This window comes from Gopherus flavomarginatus, chromosome 2 (genome assembly GCF_025201925.1).
Source record: "Gopherus flavomarginatus isolate rGopFla2 chromosome 2, rGopFla2.mat.asm, whole genome shotgun sequence".
NCBI classification, from domain to species: Eukaryota; Metazoa; Chordata; order Testudines; family Testudinidae; genus Gopherus; species Gopherus flavomarginatus.
Window position 1 is genome coordinate 174,161,753 of NC_066618.1, and position 14,279 is coordinate 174,176,031.

A 14,279-nucleotide genomic window follows, 5' to 3' on the forward strand; every position below is an offset into this window, starting at 1 on the left:
AACCCCTGGTGTGAAAGCAAAGGCGACTGAGGCAGTAGTCTGTGGGCTCCTTTTGTGTGTTGCACTGGGCATCGCTCTGATGAACCCGAATTTCCTTCTTGTGTGATTGGTGTGTGAAAGTCCTCCTGTACTGGTAACCAGACGTCTAAGTCGGGACAGTTCCCTAAATGAACGCCGGCTCATTTTATGTATTTAGGATGGGTCCAGACTCCTGTAAAAAGGGTCCAGACTCCTGTAAATTTCTGGGAAAATGGTCTAGGCTAACTCAGGGAGATCCCAAAACTCAGTGGCCACTGTTAAAATCTTGGAACAAAGACTGAGTGGACGTCTTAAAAGACAAACTCGGCCAACCTAAAACTAAATTTGCTAAAGGAGAGGTTAATTGTTTCATGCAGTGGTGGCAAGAGGCAAATCATAGGTGGACAAAATCAAAACTGGCCTCTCTCAATTATTCAAATAATAAGTTAAAAGCTTTATTAAAAGCCTCCTCTCCCACCACTAGACCGAGCGCTCCCCTTTACCCTGTTCTCCAAACCCCGGATCGATCCAAACCCCTTCATACTCCCATCTCATTGTAAAAAGGACAAAAAGTCCCTTGTTCTGTTCCCCTTTGTTGTCTGCCTCAGAAACTGATTCTTTATAGTATCCCACTACCAATTCAGCAAGGCTGGGGGTGGGGGGAGCTCCTCAACTAGCCCCCACCCTTCCTGGTCCCTTTCCTTGAACATTTCTTTCAAAATTGTAAAGTGACCACAATAGCACACTCAAACGGTTCATTGAAAAAAGCAGGATCGGGCCCAGAAAAGCAGGCAAGCAACAGATAAAGAAACTGAAAAACAGGTTGAAAGCCCTAAGGGAATAGTGTTAGGAGTAAGAAAAGCAGTAAGTGCAGGCATGAACCCCTGGAACAATACTTAAAATGGTAAAATCTGAGGTGATAAAGGTGTCATTTTGGGACATAAACAAGTGATTTAAGTAAAGAGAGTGAAAAGTTAACTCTACAGAGGCTGGAGAGAATTAAGCAGTTAAACTTTGTGAAAATGTTAAAAAAGGACCATGTTAAAGAGAGAGAATTCTTGGTTTCTTTGCAGCCATTCTGAAGGGAAATGGGCCCTTTTCCAGAAGAGTGCCTGTAAATAATCCATATATATATACAGCTATGTAAAAACAAAACAGTGTAAAGGAATGTTAAGAAAAAGAAAATGTGTTATGTATCTATGTCTGTGAAAATATGTAAAGTTCTAAGAATCTAAACCAGCACATCTGGTTTGTAAAACTACTGTTTTGTAGGTGTAAAATAAATTTATTTTGTTTTTGTTTTTAATGCCACTAAAAATTCATTTGACTCTTTAATTCAAAGTTGCAAAACTGACAAACCTTTTTGCAAGACACAGGTAATTAGTGTTGTTTGGCTTTGGGATTTAGCATTTAACCCTTAAGGGGTAACTTGATTCTTTACAAAAATTAAAATGTTTTTAAATAAAGACCAAGTCATGGCTGCAATAGGGCAGTCAAAATCAGGAGAATAGGTAAAGATTCTGGAGTCTTGTTTGTTTGTTCGTTTTGTTTTTTTGTAACAATAGCAGATAAGAGCTGTAGTGAAAGAATAAGAAATTAACAGTGACCCTCTAAAGCAACAGCAGAGGTGAGGTGCACAAAACAAAAAGAAGCAATGTTAAAAACACTGAGCCTTAAAATGGCTCTGTGAAATCAGACTGTCACTTTAATAAAAATACATAAAAACTCTGTAAAAACAAAAGAAACAGTTATACCTTATGTAAAAATTAATATGGCTAATGTTTTTGAAAAGTTATAGTATAAAAAAAATGTGCATTTTCCATAGGACATGTGCAGCGTATATTGTAGAAAGGGATATAAAAAAAATGCAAATGAAACATGCTGCTAAATTAAAATCCTATTAGAGCTCCAAAAAGAGCCGCAATAGGCTGTGTTTTCTTTTTCAGATCCCTGTGTGTTAAGACAGAGTCTCTGAGCTCTGCTAATGGCTTTAAATCCAAAAGCCTAGCCTGTGTTGATGCAAATTACCTAACTGATAAAGAAAGGTGAGAACTGCCAGCACAAAAGAAGCTGCAAATAAAGAACATACCTGGTCAGCACACAAACTGCCTACATAAAAGGCATGGTATAACAAGATACCTTTTATAAATTTGATGCTAATGTTACTGTTAATATTAAACATTAAAATAACTTTAATGTTAGTAAGTACCCCTGTAACAACTTGTAGTGTGTATAATTTTTGAAAAAATCCTTTAAAGTAATATGGTACTGATGCTTCCCAGCTATTACCTGTAAATAAACTTAAAGCTTAACACAGCAGGAAAAACATTACAAACTTGGTCTGCTATATAAGAGGCAAAACTTAAGGTACACCACCTCATGAATTTAATAACTAAACAGTGGAATAATTTTTGCATAACCCTTAAAAAGTAGAACCCATTAAAACCTGGCCTGCCTATAGAAAAAAAAAAACCACAAGAAAAGAAGGGGGTAATTCCTCTGTTTTGCCTGCAGTCAGAAAGGGTATTTGTAAAAGAATGGAATCTTTAAGCAATAATCAATGCCACCCCAAAAGGGGTAAAAAAATGTTCTTTTTGTCTTTCAGATAATCCAAAGTACTGTATAATGGACTATGTGTATGTGTTAATTCTTGGGAAAAAGTGTTTAAAAAGTGTTAGCAACTTACCAAAAGACAAATGTAAATGTAATGTAAGTACTGTGTTTACCAATAATCACATTTACTATTTGCCACAACAACAACAACACCAAAAGAGTCTCAGCTTACTGTAAGCACTGATTTAGTTGAGTTCTCTATCAATCTTGGCATTAAATGGCAAACAGTTACCAATCATCTGTTAAAAGGTAAAAAGGTAACATGGTTCCTAAAAAAAAAAAATGTGAAAAACTGGACTATTCATATTATACATGTTAAGAATTGCCACTGCAGAAAAGCATAACAGCTTACCATTGGTATAACATATTTTCTGGATGGTCTCCCACAACTACTGGCATACTAATGTTACTACCCCTAATTGTTTTTGGTTTTAAATTGTATGTGTTTAATTAAAATGTTTAAAATGTGCTGGTAAATAAAACAAATGTATGTAAAGCTAAAGCCACAGGCCCAAATCACCTCCCAGTATTTTCTATTATGTGGACTAAATAAAAAGTGACACTGGCGATTAATAATCTTAGTGTCAAAAGGGGGATATGTAGGAGCAGGATTTTATAATGTCCCATAAGAATTAAAGTATAATTTAATTTCATCCTGCTAGCCACTTTTTTTAAATAGCAGAAATAAATGACCCCCTGGGACTATAAGATTCTGTTTTCCCATATGCATTACAAATTGGGCCCCCTCTAACTCTTTGTTTTAAAATTTAGATAGTAAGAGACAGAATTCTCTATTGTGTCTATGTTAAGTAAATTAGAGAAACATTGAAGGCCTGGGTCTCAATGTACATTGTCTTAGTTATCAATTGTAAAACTTAGCAAGGTTTAATTTGCAATGCTTTTTTGTTAGATATAAAATACTACTGTTTGTATTCTCAATCTATTTGTGTGAATGAGAAATGTATGCATCAGGAAAAGATAAGGTGTGAAGGCCATTGTTATAGCCAGAGTCAAGGGACGGCTGTTAAGCTGTCTGGCATCTCAGAGTGGATACATGCTTCGCAGTGTAAGAATGCACCACCCCCAGTGAACCAACCACCACCTCAGGACCACGCAGAGTCAATTTTTTTGACTCCAGAAGAAGACGTAGAGGAACAGCCTGCAATACCTTACAATCTACGCTCTCGTAAGGGTTGCCAGAAGCAGATGACTACATAAAGCAAGGCCCAAGAAGAAGCAGTAGTGAGCCTAGCGCCTGCTGCCTGGTGGACATAAAACTGTAACTGCAGTTCCCTCAGTTGAGGTTGTCAGAACCAGAAGGGCCCTGCCTCCAACATGCGCCTCTGAAGGTGCCTGTTCTTCGGCTGCTGGTGTCTTAAGGTCTGGGGAGTCCACAATGACAATTCTTTTATCCAGCAGCAAGTGTGGATAGCTCAGACCCTTATTATTTCTAAATGCTGGGTCTGCAGCCACATCCCAGCCCACTCTCAAACTGGTGTTCCTGTCCTGGCTATCCCACTCAATTCCCCAGACCTCACTGGAGGACCTTGTCCGTTTAACACAATATGGAACAGTAATGACACCTGGGAAGAGGCTATTGGCAGTTCCTTTATCCCACTTGGGGGAGTAATACACCACGCAAAAAGACTCCTAAGGTTACAAGCAGTGGTTGAAATAATGGCAAATAAAACCGGAGAAAGTTTAAAAACCCTGGCCAAAGAAACAGGGGCGATCAGACAGGTTGCCCTCCAAAACCGTCAGGCATTAGACATAGTGCTGATGGCCAAAGGAGGGACCTGTGCTCTCATTGGAAAAGAATGTTGTGTGTTTATACCTGACAATACCAATGAGGTAATAGATCACGCTAGCCACTTAGAACAAATCACATATCTTCCTCATGAAGAGCTAAGTTCTTTATGGAAGTGGCTAAGTAACCTGTTCAATTTCTCTGGCATAGGAAACTGGTTGTTTCAGGGAGCCCTAACTATCCTGTTTGGAATCTTAGTGATTTTTGTATGCTTTCAGTTAATCTCCTGTTGTATACAGAATTGTGTCACCCAGATGACTGCCCCAAAACAGAGTGCTAATATGATAATTTTGAATATCGCTGATGAACTAAGAGATAAGGAACGGTTAATTTGTGGAACTCAGTAAGGGTTGGTCATGGCGTACGCCTGACCAAAAGGAGGGATTGTGAAAGTAGAATGAATTATATAGTAAGAATAGAAAGGATTAAAGAAATGCTGTCTGTACCTTTAAGGAAAACTGTTGGAATGCTGCAATCCAGGTGTCAGGAATACAGAAATTAACATAGAACAACTGCACCGTTTAAGGGCAATTGGTGAAGTATTAGCCTTAAATCGATAACAGTTAGTAAGGAAATAGGATATGCATGCTGTGCCCCAGGTGAATTTTCCTGTTTTGCTTTCTTTGTCCCTTTGTCTAATTCCCGCTCTTTTATCTGTATAAATAAGACTGTTTGGGCCTTGCATGGCCACTCACATATTCTGAATGTTATTGGCGGAGCGCTGCGCTAATAAACAGAGTGGTCTGACAAATTGTGAGTCCTGATTCTAACTTTGACACCGGTCTGTCTCAAAACCCGTCTGAGAGACCTAGGAGTCAGCATTTCTTCTTGTTCAGCTGTGAAGTGGATATAGTTCTTTATAACAATACAGTCACACATTCAAATGTATGCACTTTTGTACATTTTAATGTGAGTGCTGTCCATATATCAATGTATACACATTTGTCTTTGTTGGGGAATTAGCTGTGGTTGTTGGTTTTTAAAAATAAGACTAAATATTGCCAGCCTACCCTTTCACACTTTCGTTGTCCAAATACCACAGCCCATCCATTATCCCATTACTGCCTCTTACCTGTCCTTCTTCCTTTCTGCACATTCCACAAATATAGAGACAAGAGAGGTGGGGACAAAACCCTGAACTGATGGAATCTATGTAGCTAAAGGGCTCTAAGGCATATTCTTTTCATACAGGTAAAACCTAGCTGCTACACAACCCCATGGAAGGGCGAGGATGGAAGGCTTCTACCTCCCCTTAGTGGTGAGGCCAAGGGCCAATATTGTCTCTCATACCTCTTTAATCTGGCCACAGTTCCAGCAACCCTCCCCCGACTGTGCAGTGGGAAGGTAATCAAAAGGGACTCCTGCCTCCAGGATTCCCTGAGGGAGAAGGCAGGGGCTGACATTGCCTCTCCTGACCCTGTCATGGAGTATTTAAATATCTCAGTACAAAAATTTCAATATTAACTATTCAATAGAGTCTTCAAGCATTTGCAAGCAAATTTTTGGAAGGAATATGTGAGCACAAATAAAGCAATTCATAGCATCTAATTCCCAAAAGAATCACATTATTTCAAGTATCAGAGGGTAGCCGTGTTAGTCTGGATCTGTAAAAGCAGCAAAGAATCCTGTGGCACCTTATAGACTAACAGACGTTTTGGAGCATGAGCTTTCGTGGGTGAATACCCACTTCCTCAGATGCATGTAATGGAAATATCCAGGGGCAGGTATATATATGTGTGCTAGCAAGCAAGCTAAAGATAACGAGGTCAGTTCAATCAGGGAGGATGAGGCCCTGTTCTAGCAGTTGAGGTGTGAAAACCAAGAGAGGAGAAACTGGTTCTGTAATTGGCAAGCCATTCACAGTCTTTGTTCAATCCTGAGCTGATGGTGTCAAATTTGCAGATGAACTGAAGCTCAGCAGTTTCTCTTTGAAGTCTGGTCCTGAAGTTTTTTTGCTGCAGGATGGCCACCTTAAGGTCTGCTATAGTGTGGCCAGGGAGGTTGAAGTGCTCTCCTACAGGTTTTTGTATATTGCCATTCCTAATGTCTGATTTGTGTCCATTTATCCTTTTCCGTAGAGACTGTCCAGTCTGGCCAATGTACATAGCAGAGGGGCATTGCTGGCATATGATGGCGTATATTACATTGGTGGATGTGCAGGTGAATGAACCAGTGATGGTGTGGCTGATCTGGTTAGGTCCTGTGATGGTGTCGCTGGTGTAGATATGTGGGCAGAGTTGGCATCGAGGTTTGTTGCATGGATTGGTTCCTGAGCTAGAGTTATTATGGTGTGGTGTGCAGTTACTGGTGAGAATATGTTTCAGGTTGGCAGGTTGTCTGTGGGCAAGGATTGGCCTGCCACCCAAGGCCTGTGAAAGTGTGGGATCATTGTCCAGGATGGGTTGTAGATCCTTGATGATGCGTTGGAGGGGTTTTAGCTGGGGGCTGTATGTGATGGCCAGTGGAGTCCTGTTGGTTTCTCTCTTGGGTTTGTCTTGCAGTAGGAGGCTTCTGGGTACACGTCTGGCTCTGTTGATCTGTTTCCTTATTTCCTCGTGTGGGTATTGTAGTTTTGAGAATGCTTGGTGGAGATTTTGTAGGTGTTGGTCTCTGTCTGAGGGGTCAGAGCAGATGCGGTTGTACCTCAGTGCTTGGCTGTAGACAATGGATCGTGTGATGTGCCCGGGATGGAAGCTGGAGGCATGAAGGTAGGCATAGCGGTCGGTGGGTTTTCGATATAGGGTGGTGTTAATGTGACCATCACTTATTTGCACCGTGGTGTCAAGAAAGTGGACCTCCCGTGTAGATTGGTCCAGGCTGAGGTTGATGGTGGGGTGGAAACTGTTGAAATCATGGTGGAATTTTTCCAGAGTCTCCTTCCCATGGGTCCAGATGATGAAGATGTCATCAATGTAGCGTAGGTAGAGAAGGGGTGTGAGTGGACGAGAGCTGAGGAAGCGTTGTTCCAGGTCGGCCATGAAGATATTGGCATATTGTGGGGCCATGCGGGTGCCCATAGCAGTGCCACTGATCTGGAGATATATATTGTCATCAAATTTGAAATAGTTGTGTGTAAGTATAAAGGCACAGAGCTCAGCAGCCAGTTGTGCTGTGGCATCATCAGGGATAGTGTTCCTGACAGCTTGTATTCCATCTGTGTGTGGGATGTTAGTGTAGACTATGCTGGAGTTCTAACTCTTTCTTTCCTCCTCCCTCAGCCCCACCCACTACGATAAACCCATTTCCGCACTGATCCCATGCTAATTCTTCCTAGAAAACCCTCTAATCTTTCTTGTAATTGACAAATTCACTACAATGGATTTCAAATCTCCCTCACCTACCCCCAACCCAGTGACAATCATATCATATCTCCAGATCAGTGGCACTGCTATGGGCACCCGCATGGCCCCACAATATGCCAATATCTTCATGGCCGACCTGGAACAACGCTTCCTCAGCTCTCGTCCACTCACACCCCTTCTCTACCTACGCTACATTGATGACATCTTCATCATCTGGACCCATGGGAAGGAGACTCTGGAAAAATTCCACCATGATTTCAACAGTTTCCACCCCACCATCAACCTCAGCCTGGACCAATCTACACGGGAGGTCCACTTTCTTGACACCACGGTGCAAATAAGTGATGGTCACATTAACACCACCCTATATCGAAAACCCACCGACCGCTATGCCTACCTTCATGCCTCCAGCTTCCATCCCGGGCACATCACACGATCCATTGTCTACAGCCAAGCACTGAGGTACAACCGCATCTGCTCTGACCCCTCAGACAGAGACCAACACCTACAAAATCTCCACCAAGCATTCTCAAAACTACAATACCCACACGAGGAAATAAGGAAACAGATCAACAGAGCCAGACGTGTACCCAGAAGCCTCCTACTGCAAGACAAACCCAAGAGAGAAACCAACAGGACTCCACTGGCCATCACATACAGCCCCCAGCTAAAACCCCTCCAACGCATCATCAAGGATCTACAACCCATCCTGGACAATGATCCCACACTTTCACAGGCCTTGGGTGGCAGGCCAATCCTTGCCCACAGACAACCTGCCAACCTGAAACATATTCTCACCAGTAACTGCACACCACACCATAATAACTCTAGCTCAGGAACCAATCCATGCAACAAACCTCGATGCCAACTCTGCCCACATATCTACACCAGCGACACCATCACAGGACCTAACCAGATCAGCCACACCATCACTGGTTCATTCACCTGCACATCCACCAATGTAATATACGCCATCATATGCCAGCAATGCCCCTCTGCTATGTACATTGGCCAGACTGGACAGTCTCTACGGAAAAGGATAAATGGACACAAATCAGACATTAGGAATGGCAATATACAAAAACCTGTAGGAGAGCACTTCAACCTCCCTGGCCACACTATAGCAGACCTTAAGGTGGCCATCCTGCAGCAAAAAAACTTCAGGACCAGACTTCAAAGAGAAACTGCTGAGCTTCAGTTCATCTGCAAATTTGACACCATCAGCTCAGGATTGAACAAAGACTGTGAATGGCTTGCCAATTACAGAACCAGTTTCTCCTCTCTTGGTTTTCACACCTCAACTGCTAGAACAGGGCCTCATCCTCCCTGATTGAACTGACCTCGTTATCTTTAGCTTGCTTGCTAGCACACATATATATACCTGCCCCTGGATATTTCCATTACATGCATCTGAGGAAGTGGGTATTCACCCACGAAAGCTCATGCTCCAAAACGTCTGTTAGTCTATAAGGTGCCACAGGATTCTTTGCTGCTTTTACATTATTTCAAGTTTAGTAATCTAACAGACTAACAATATTGCAAAATTCTTCCAGTTCAGATTTACAACAGCTACAGTTCTCTAATAAAACAGGAAAAAGCCCAATGGGCTGGGTTGCCACCTAATCAAGATGCTAAGCATATGCAATCTGAATCTCCTTCTGGAAGATCAGGCTAACAAAGGCCTGAGGCTCCTCAATACAAGCCAACTCTCAAGCCCTAATTGGGACTCTTGATATGTTCTTTTAGTTTCATGGTAGCAATATTACAGTTCAAGTTAAGGAGTCATTTCTTTTTTCACCACTATATAGTCATTAATAATATTCTAAACTAAAAAAAAAACCTTTTGAGCTGAAATTCATTGTACTTGCTCTCATTAAAAAGGTGAACATTTTATTAAAACTGAACAAAATATATTCAGTTCGTTTAGTGTGCCAGAGGAAATAGTACATTTGAGCTTTAAAAACTGTTCAATATTTTTTTGCTTAATCAAAGAAAAGCTTATTTTTAAATTTTCAAATATGGCACGAGGCCAGGGCTAAATACCATTAGTTTTGCTAAATTTTAAACGTTTTGTTAAGAAATAGCAAAGCTGTAAATGAAAAAGATAACCTTACTGTACAGTAAATACAGTTGCTTTTAAGGTACTCACCTAAATCATATTCAGGTTCGGGATTCTCTCTGAACCCAGAAAACCATTGGCTCATTCTTTCCTTAGCTCTGATTTTCCTCCACAAGGACAGCATCAGACCTCCTGGACTTTCTTCTGGGCCCTGGTGTTCTACAACAATGGCACTCACAGCTGTACACAAGTTGTGCATGGGGCGTACCATTGGCAGTGGAGAGTAGGAGCAGCGCTGGCCTCCCCACTGCTACTCAGGTTTGGTCCCGCCAGTCCTCCAGTGTGACAGGGGAGCTGCGGGGCCGAACCAGAGTAGTGTTGTGAGCCCTTCGTGCATGGAGGCCACAACACTGAGTTTCGGCCCCACGGCTCCTTTGTCACAACAGAGGAGCTACAGGGCCAAATCTGAGTGCGCACACTGGGCAGTGGAGCTGCCAACAGTGCTCCTCCTTACCACCAGCTCCTGCACCAGGGCTCCCTTTCAGTGGCCTGTCCAGACTTGCCCCACTTCCAGCAGCCCATGTCCCCTCTCAGAGATGGGAAGTGACACTACATTTGGGCAGGTCAAGCTGGAATGCAGGGGCTGAGCATTTGGTAGCAAGGTGCAGTTTCAGCACGGTTGGCTCCACAGGGATTGATGGTGTGTACAATGGGAAACATTTGTTTTGGAGCACTCCATTCTATGAATTCAAACTTTGTATGCTCTGGGATTTTGGTTTACCCTCCTCAGACTGGTGCCTACAAATGAAAGCACTGTGTACTCCGTAGAGCACAAACCAAAGCTCAGGAATCAGGCTGCCAAATTTGCCAGGTTCCTTCTAATGTTATAAAAAGTATGCTGAAGTTCTAACTCTTTCTTTCCTCCTCCCTCAGCCCCACCCACTACGATAAACCCATTTCCGCACTGATCCCATGCTAATTCTTCCTAGAAAACCCTCTAATCTTTCTTGTAATTGACAAATTCACTACAATGGATTTCAAATCTCCCTCACCTACCCCCAACCCAGTGACAATCATATCATTCTTTCACAGCTACACAGTCTTCACAATAAAAAAAACAGGAAGGGGATTATTAGAAACAATTTAGTTTTAGGAACATTTAGTGTCTGAAGGATCCGGCCCTATGTTTGCTTATCATCCCATCCACGAGAGTCAATTTGTGACCTATAATATAGTATAATATAAGTAATAATTTTAGCATAAACCTTTCTTAAGGGTCAAAGAAAGGAGTTTCAGGTGGGTACAGTTTAAACCAGCCTGTGCATCAGTAGATCAACTGAGAGATTAGCCTGGTATTTTGAACAAAGGCCTTTAAAAGAAATCCTTCTTTTAAAAGAAAAGACCTTCTAAAAATCTTTAAAAGACGCCGTTTGTAACCCAAGCAAGAGTGCTAAATACAGTACATTCTGAAATGACCATTGTGCCACTGTCCAATCTTTTCACTGGAATCTAAATTACTGTGTCATCATCACTGCTTTCCAAACAAGGCAAAAGGATACAAAGAAAAAAGACCTGCGGATGTCATCCAGGTGGAGTTGCCGAAACTGAGTTATATCAGTAGTATAGGAGAAGTTGAGAACAGCAAGCTGTGAAGATAGCAAGAAGAAATCAATACATGATGTCAGGTGGTTCACTTTGATACTAAGAATATATTTTAGTTGATTCAATGAGAAATTAACTCACTTCCCCATCAACAGACAGATCCATTTGTGATGAAGCCTGTAAACTTTTCCTATAGTTTTCTTATACTTTAATGAGTCTGCCAGAAAGATATTGTATAAGTAGAGTCATCATTGATCAGATGAACCCAGCAGAGCTTCTGATGCTGTCTTCGGTAAGAAACAACTCCCCGACCTTTGGTTTACTATTTTGCTCCTTTTTCTTTTCCCTTGTCCTAAGCGTGTGTTTGTTTTTAATAAATTTTCACTGCCCACAAAAACAAGTAGATAAAGATCTCCTACTATAAAAGCTGCAATTGTCCCCAAGGTGAGGTATGGTGTGAATGAGGATACTGAAAGATTCTTCAGCTTCTATACTCTGCTCTCGACATGACACCTCTTGACCTGGGGAGAAATTGTCTTCAGAGTTTAAGAGGGCAATGAACTTCTTTTCAATGGAAAAAGAAAATCCCATGTGATGGATCTGAAATTCAGGCCACATATTGCTTAAAAATAGTCTCACATCAGCAGAGACCTGACTGGATTCCTAAATGTAGGACTTTTTGGCAGACATTAAAGGTGGGGCTCTAGAGGTGTTGTATTGTACTGCTGTTGTTGTTTTTGTTTGTTTTAAGAAGACTAGTAAAATAAAGTGAAAGATTTCTTCTCACTGAAAGCAAGACAAAGGTCACAAAATGTAAAGGAAAAATGATAACGCTACCGAACCACTGTTTCAAGCTTACATATATTCTTTTCATTCATAGTCAATTCATATGGTCTCATAAGCAGAACTCAAACCCTGCATCTTTCACACTGTGCTTGGATTTCTACTATTTAAGATTTAAGGAAACAGGCCCTTATATGTGATACATATAAGCCTCACCTTGTTAAGTTATGTAAACAAATGACAATATTCACCATTTGCATTTCTAATGCTCTGCCTTATATCAATAAATGTTATATCTGAAGTTTTAAAATTGCATCCCTGCAGGTAAAAAATACAGTAATTGCCAGATCAGTGCTTCTGAATGTTTCTGCCTCAATTGTACCACCTGACTTTTCTCCCTAAGCCATTATTAATCTCTGAAATCTGCTATCCCAGTTTGTAGCTCAACATGGTATCAATATGCCACTGAGTTGACTCCATATAAACAACAAAAGCAGTGAAGGCTCAGAATTGTAGCTTCCCCTCTATATAACTCTGGCAAATTCCAAAGCATCCTTGCCATTGATTCTCTATAATGATCATCAATGACGACAGATTTCTGGGAAATAGAGAGGGCATGGTATTATACCTCCTGCCCAGCTCAGAATGGCTGGAGATCTCTGTAATAGGCATTTTGGTTCTAACCAACTCAAGGGCACAACAGCAGCTTAGACAAAGAATGGAATTACGATGTGACCATAGGTCCAGAACATCACTGACATAATAAATCTCAAAGGCAAGGAAATTATATTGATACATAGTGTAAACCGCGTCTGAGGGCAAATCCAAGAATTTACTAGCATAAATTCAGTTAGCAGCACCCTATCTGCCTGATCAGAAATAAAAGACCACACTGATAAAGACAGGCAGGCAGAAATTAAATGACTCTACAAATATTTCCTTTGGGTAATTTCGGAAATCAAAAGACTATTTCTTTTCAGCCTCCATCACCAATACTCCTGTACTAGTCATTTTATTTATTTAGAATTTCACATCTGAAAAACAGACAGTGTCATTATACTTATCCTAGGAAGGACTTTCACTCCTTATTTTGAATTAGCATTAAACTTCATCTCTAACCTATAGAATATACTATTTCAGTCATATTGATTTCCTGTAGTCTTAGAAATAGCTCTAATATGGAATATATCAAATAAAATATTTTATAAATCTCTTCTATATTTCCTTATCTGACGGACACCTTATATAGGCTTTCCATACTTGAAGAATATGTATGTGAGCTTTGCTACAAACTGTTCAACAAAAACTGCTAAAGATATTTTAAAAGAACATAGTGTGCCTAGAAGAAAAACCATGATGAAACTGAACTAAAGCCATCATTGGGCAATCACTTCATACTTTTCTACTAGAGCAGTTTTTTTATGATGAATCAAGAATAACTGTCTTGAAATGCTACCTTTGGTTTAAGCGAATCGCCATAGTGCTGTAGTACTTCTTTTTCCATATATATCCAAGAAAACATCAACCCAGACAATACCAGGGGAAAGAGAGCTTCATATCTGAATAAAACGATTAACATAATATTAAATATATACATATATTCATAATAAGCATAACCGATTCAATTATACAAATAATGCATGTACTTTGAGATTGACTCCCTGTTAATCTGAACTATATCATGTCAGAGATCTATAAAACACTTTAATTTTGTCTGAAGGGAATGAGCAGTGGGAATTTAAAGATGATGCAGTTAACTGGCTGGAGGTCAATTGACGTGCAGTAAGATGGGAAGAAGATGGGAGTTTGCTTTGGACAGTTTGTGTTTTGCAACTTCTATGTTGTTATGTTTTTAAGTGTATGTCAAGGGTATACATTTAAAGGAGAGCCCAGGGCTTTAGACGGGCACCTTTTGGTGCAAACTTTCTTTAGAAAGAAATTGAAATAACATAAATAGAAAAATATCTCTCCTTTTTTTTTTTTTAAAGGTTTGGATGGTATTTTTGCTAGTTCACTAAGGCTCTAGAATGCTCAAACTGTCTTAAAAGCTACCTCCACTACCTAGTCATTCTGATCCTTTACGGGTGCAAGTGAG

General features: G+C 40.6%; 1 protein-coding gene across 8 annotated transcripts in view; it reads right to left on the bottom strand.

Annotated features, from left to right (window-relative positions):
- Nucleotides 1–14,279, bottom strand: part of PIGN (phosphatidylinositol glycan anchor biosynthesis class N) — a 187,621-nt gene that overhangs the window by 35,845 nt on the left and 137,497 nt on the right. For all 8 annotated transcript variants that reach the window (XR_007772540.1, XM_050939909.1, XM_050939910.1 and 5 more), the window contains 2 exons: nucleotides 13,641–13,743; nucleotides 11,359–11,445 (listed from right to left, as the gene is read on the bottom strand). Coding sequence is in view for 7 of the 8 variants with exons in the window: in XM_050939909.1 (XP_050795866.1) it covers nucleotides 11,359–11,445; nucleotides 13,641–13,743 (190 nt within the window). In the remaining variant the exon portion in view is untranslated. The remainder of the gene's footprint in view (nucleotides 1–11,358; nucleotides 11,446–13,640; nucleotides 13,744–14,279) is intronic.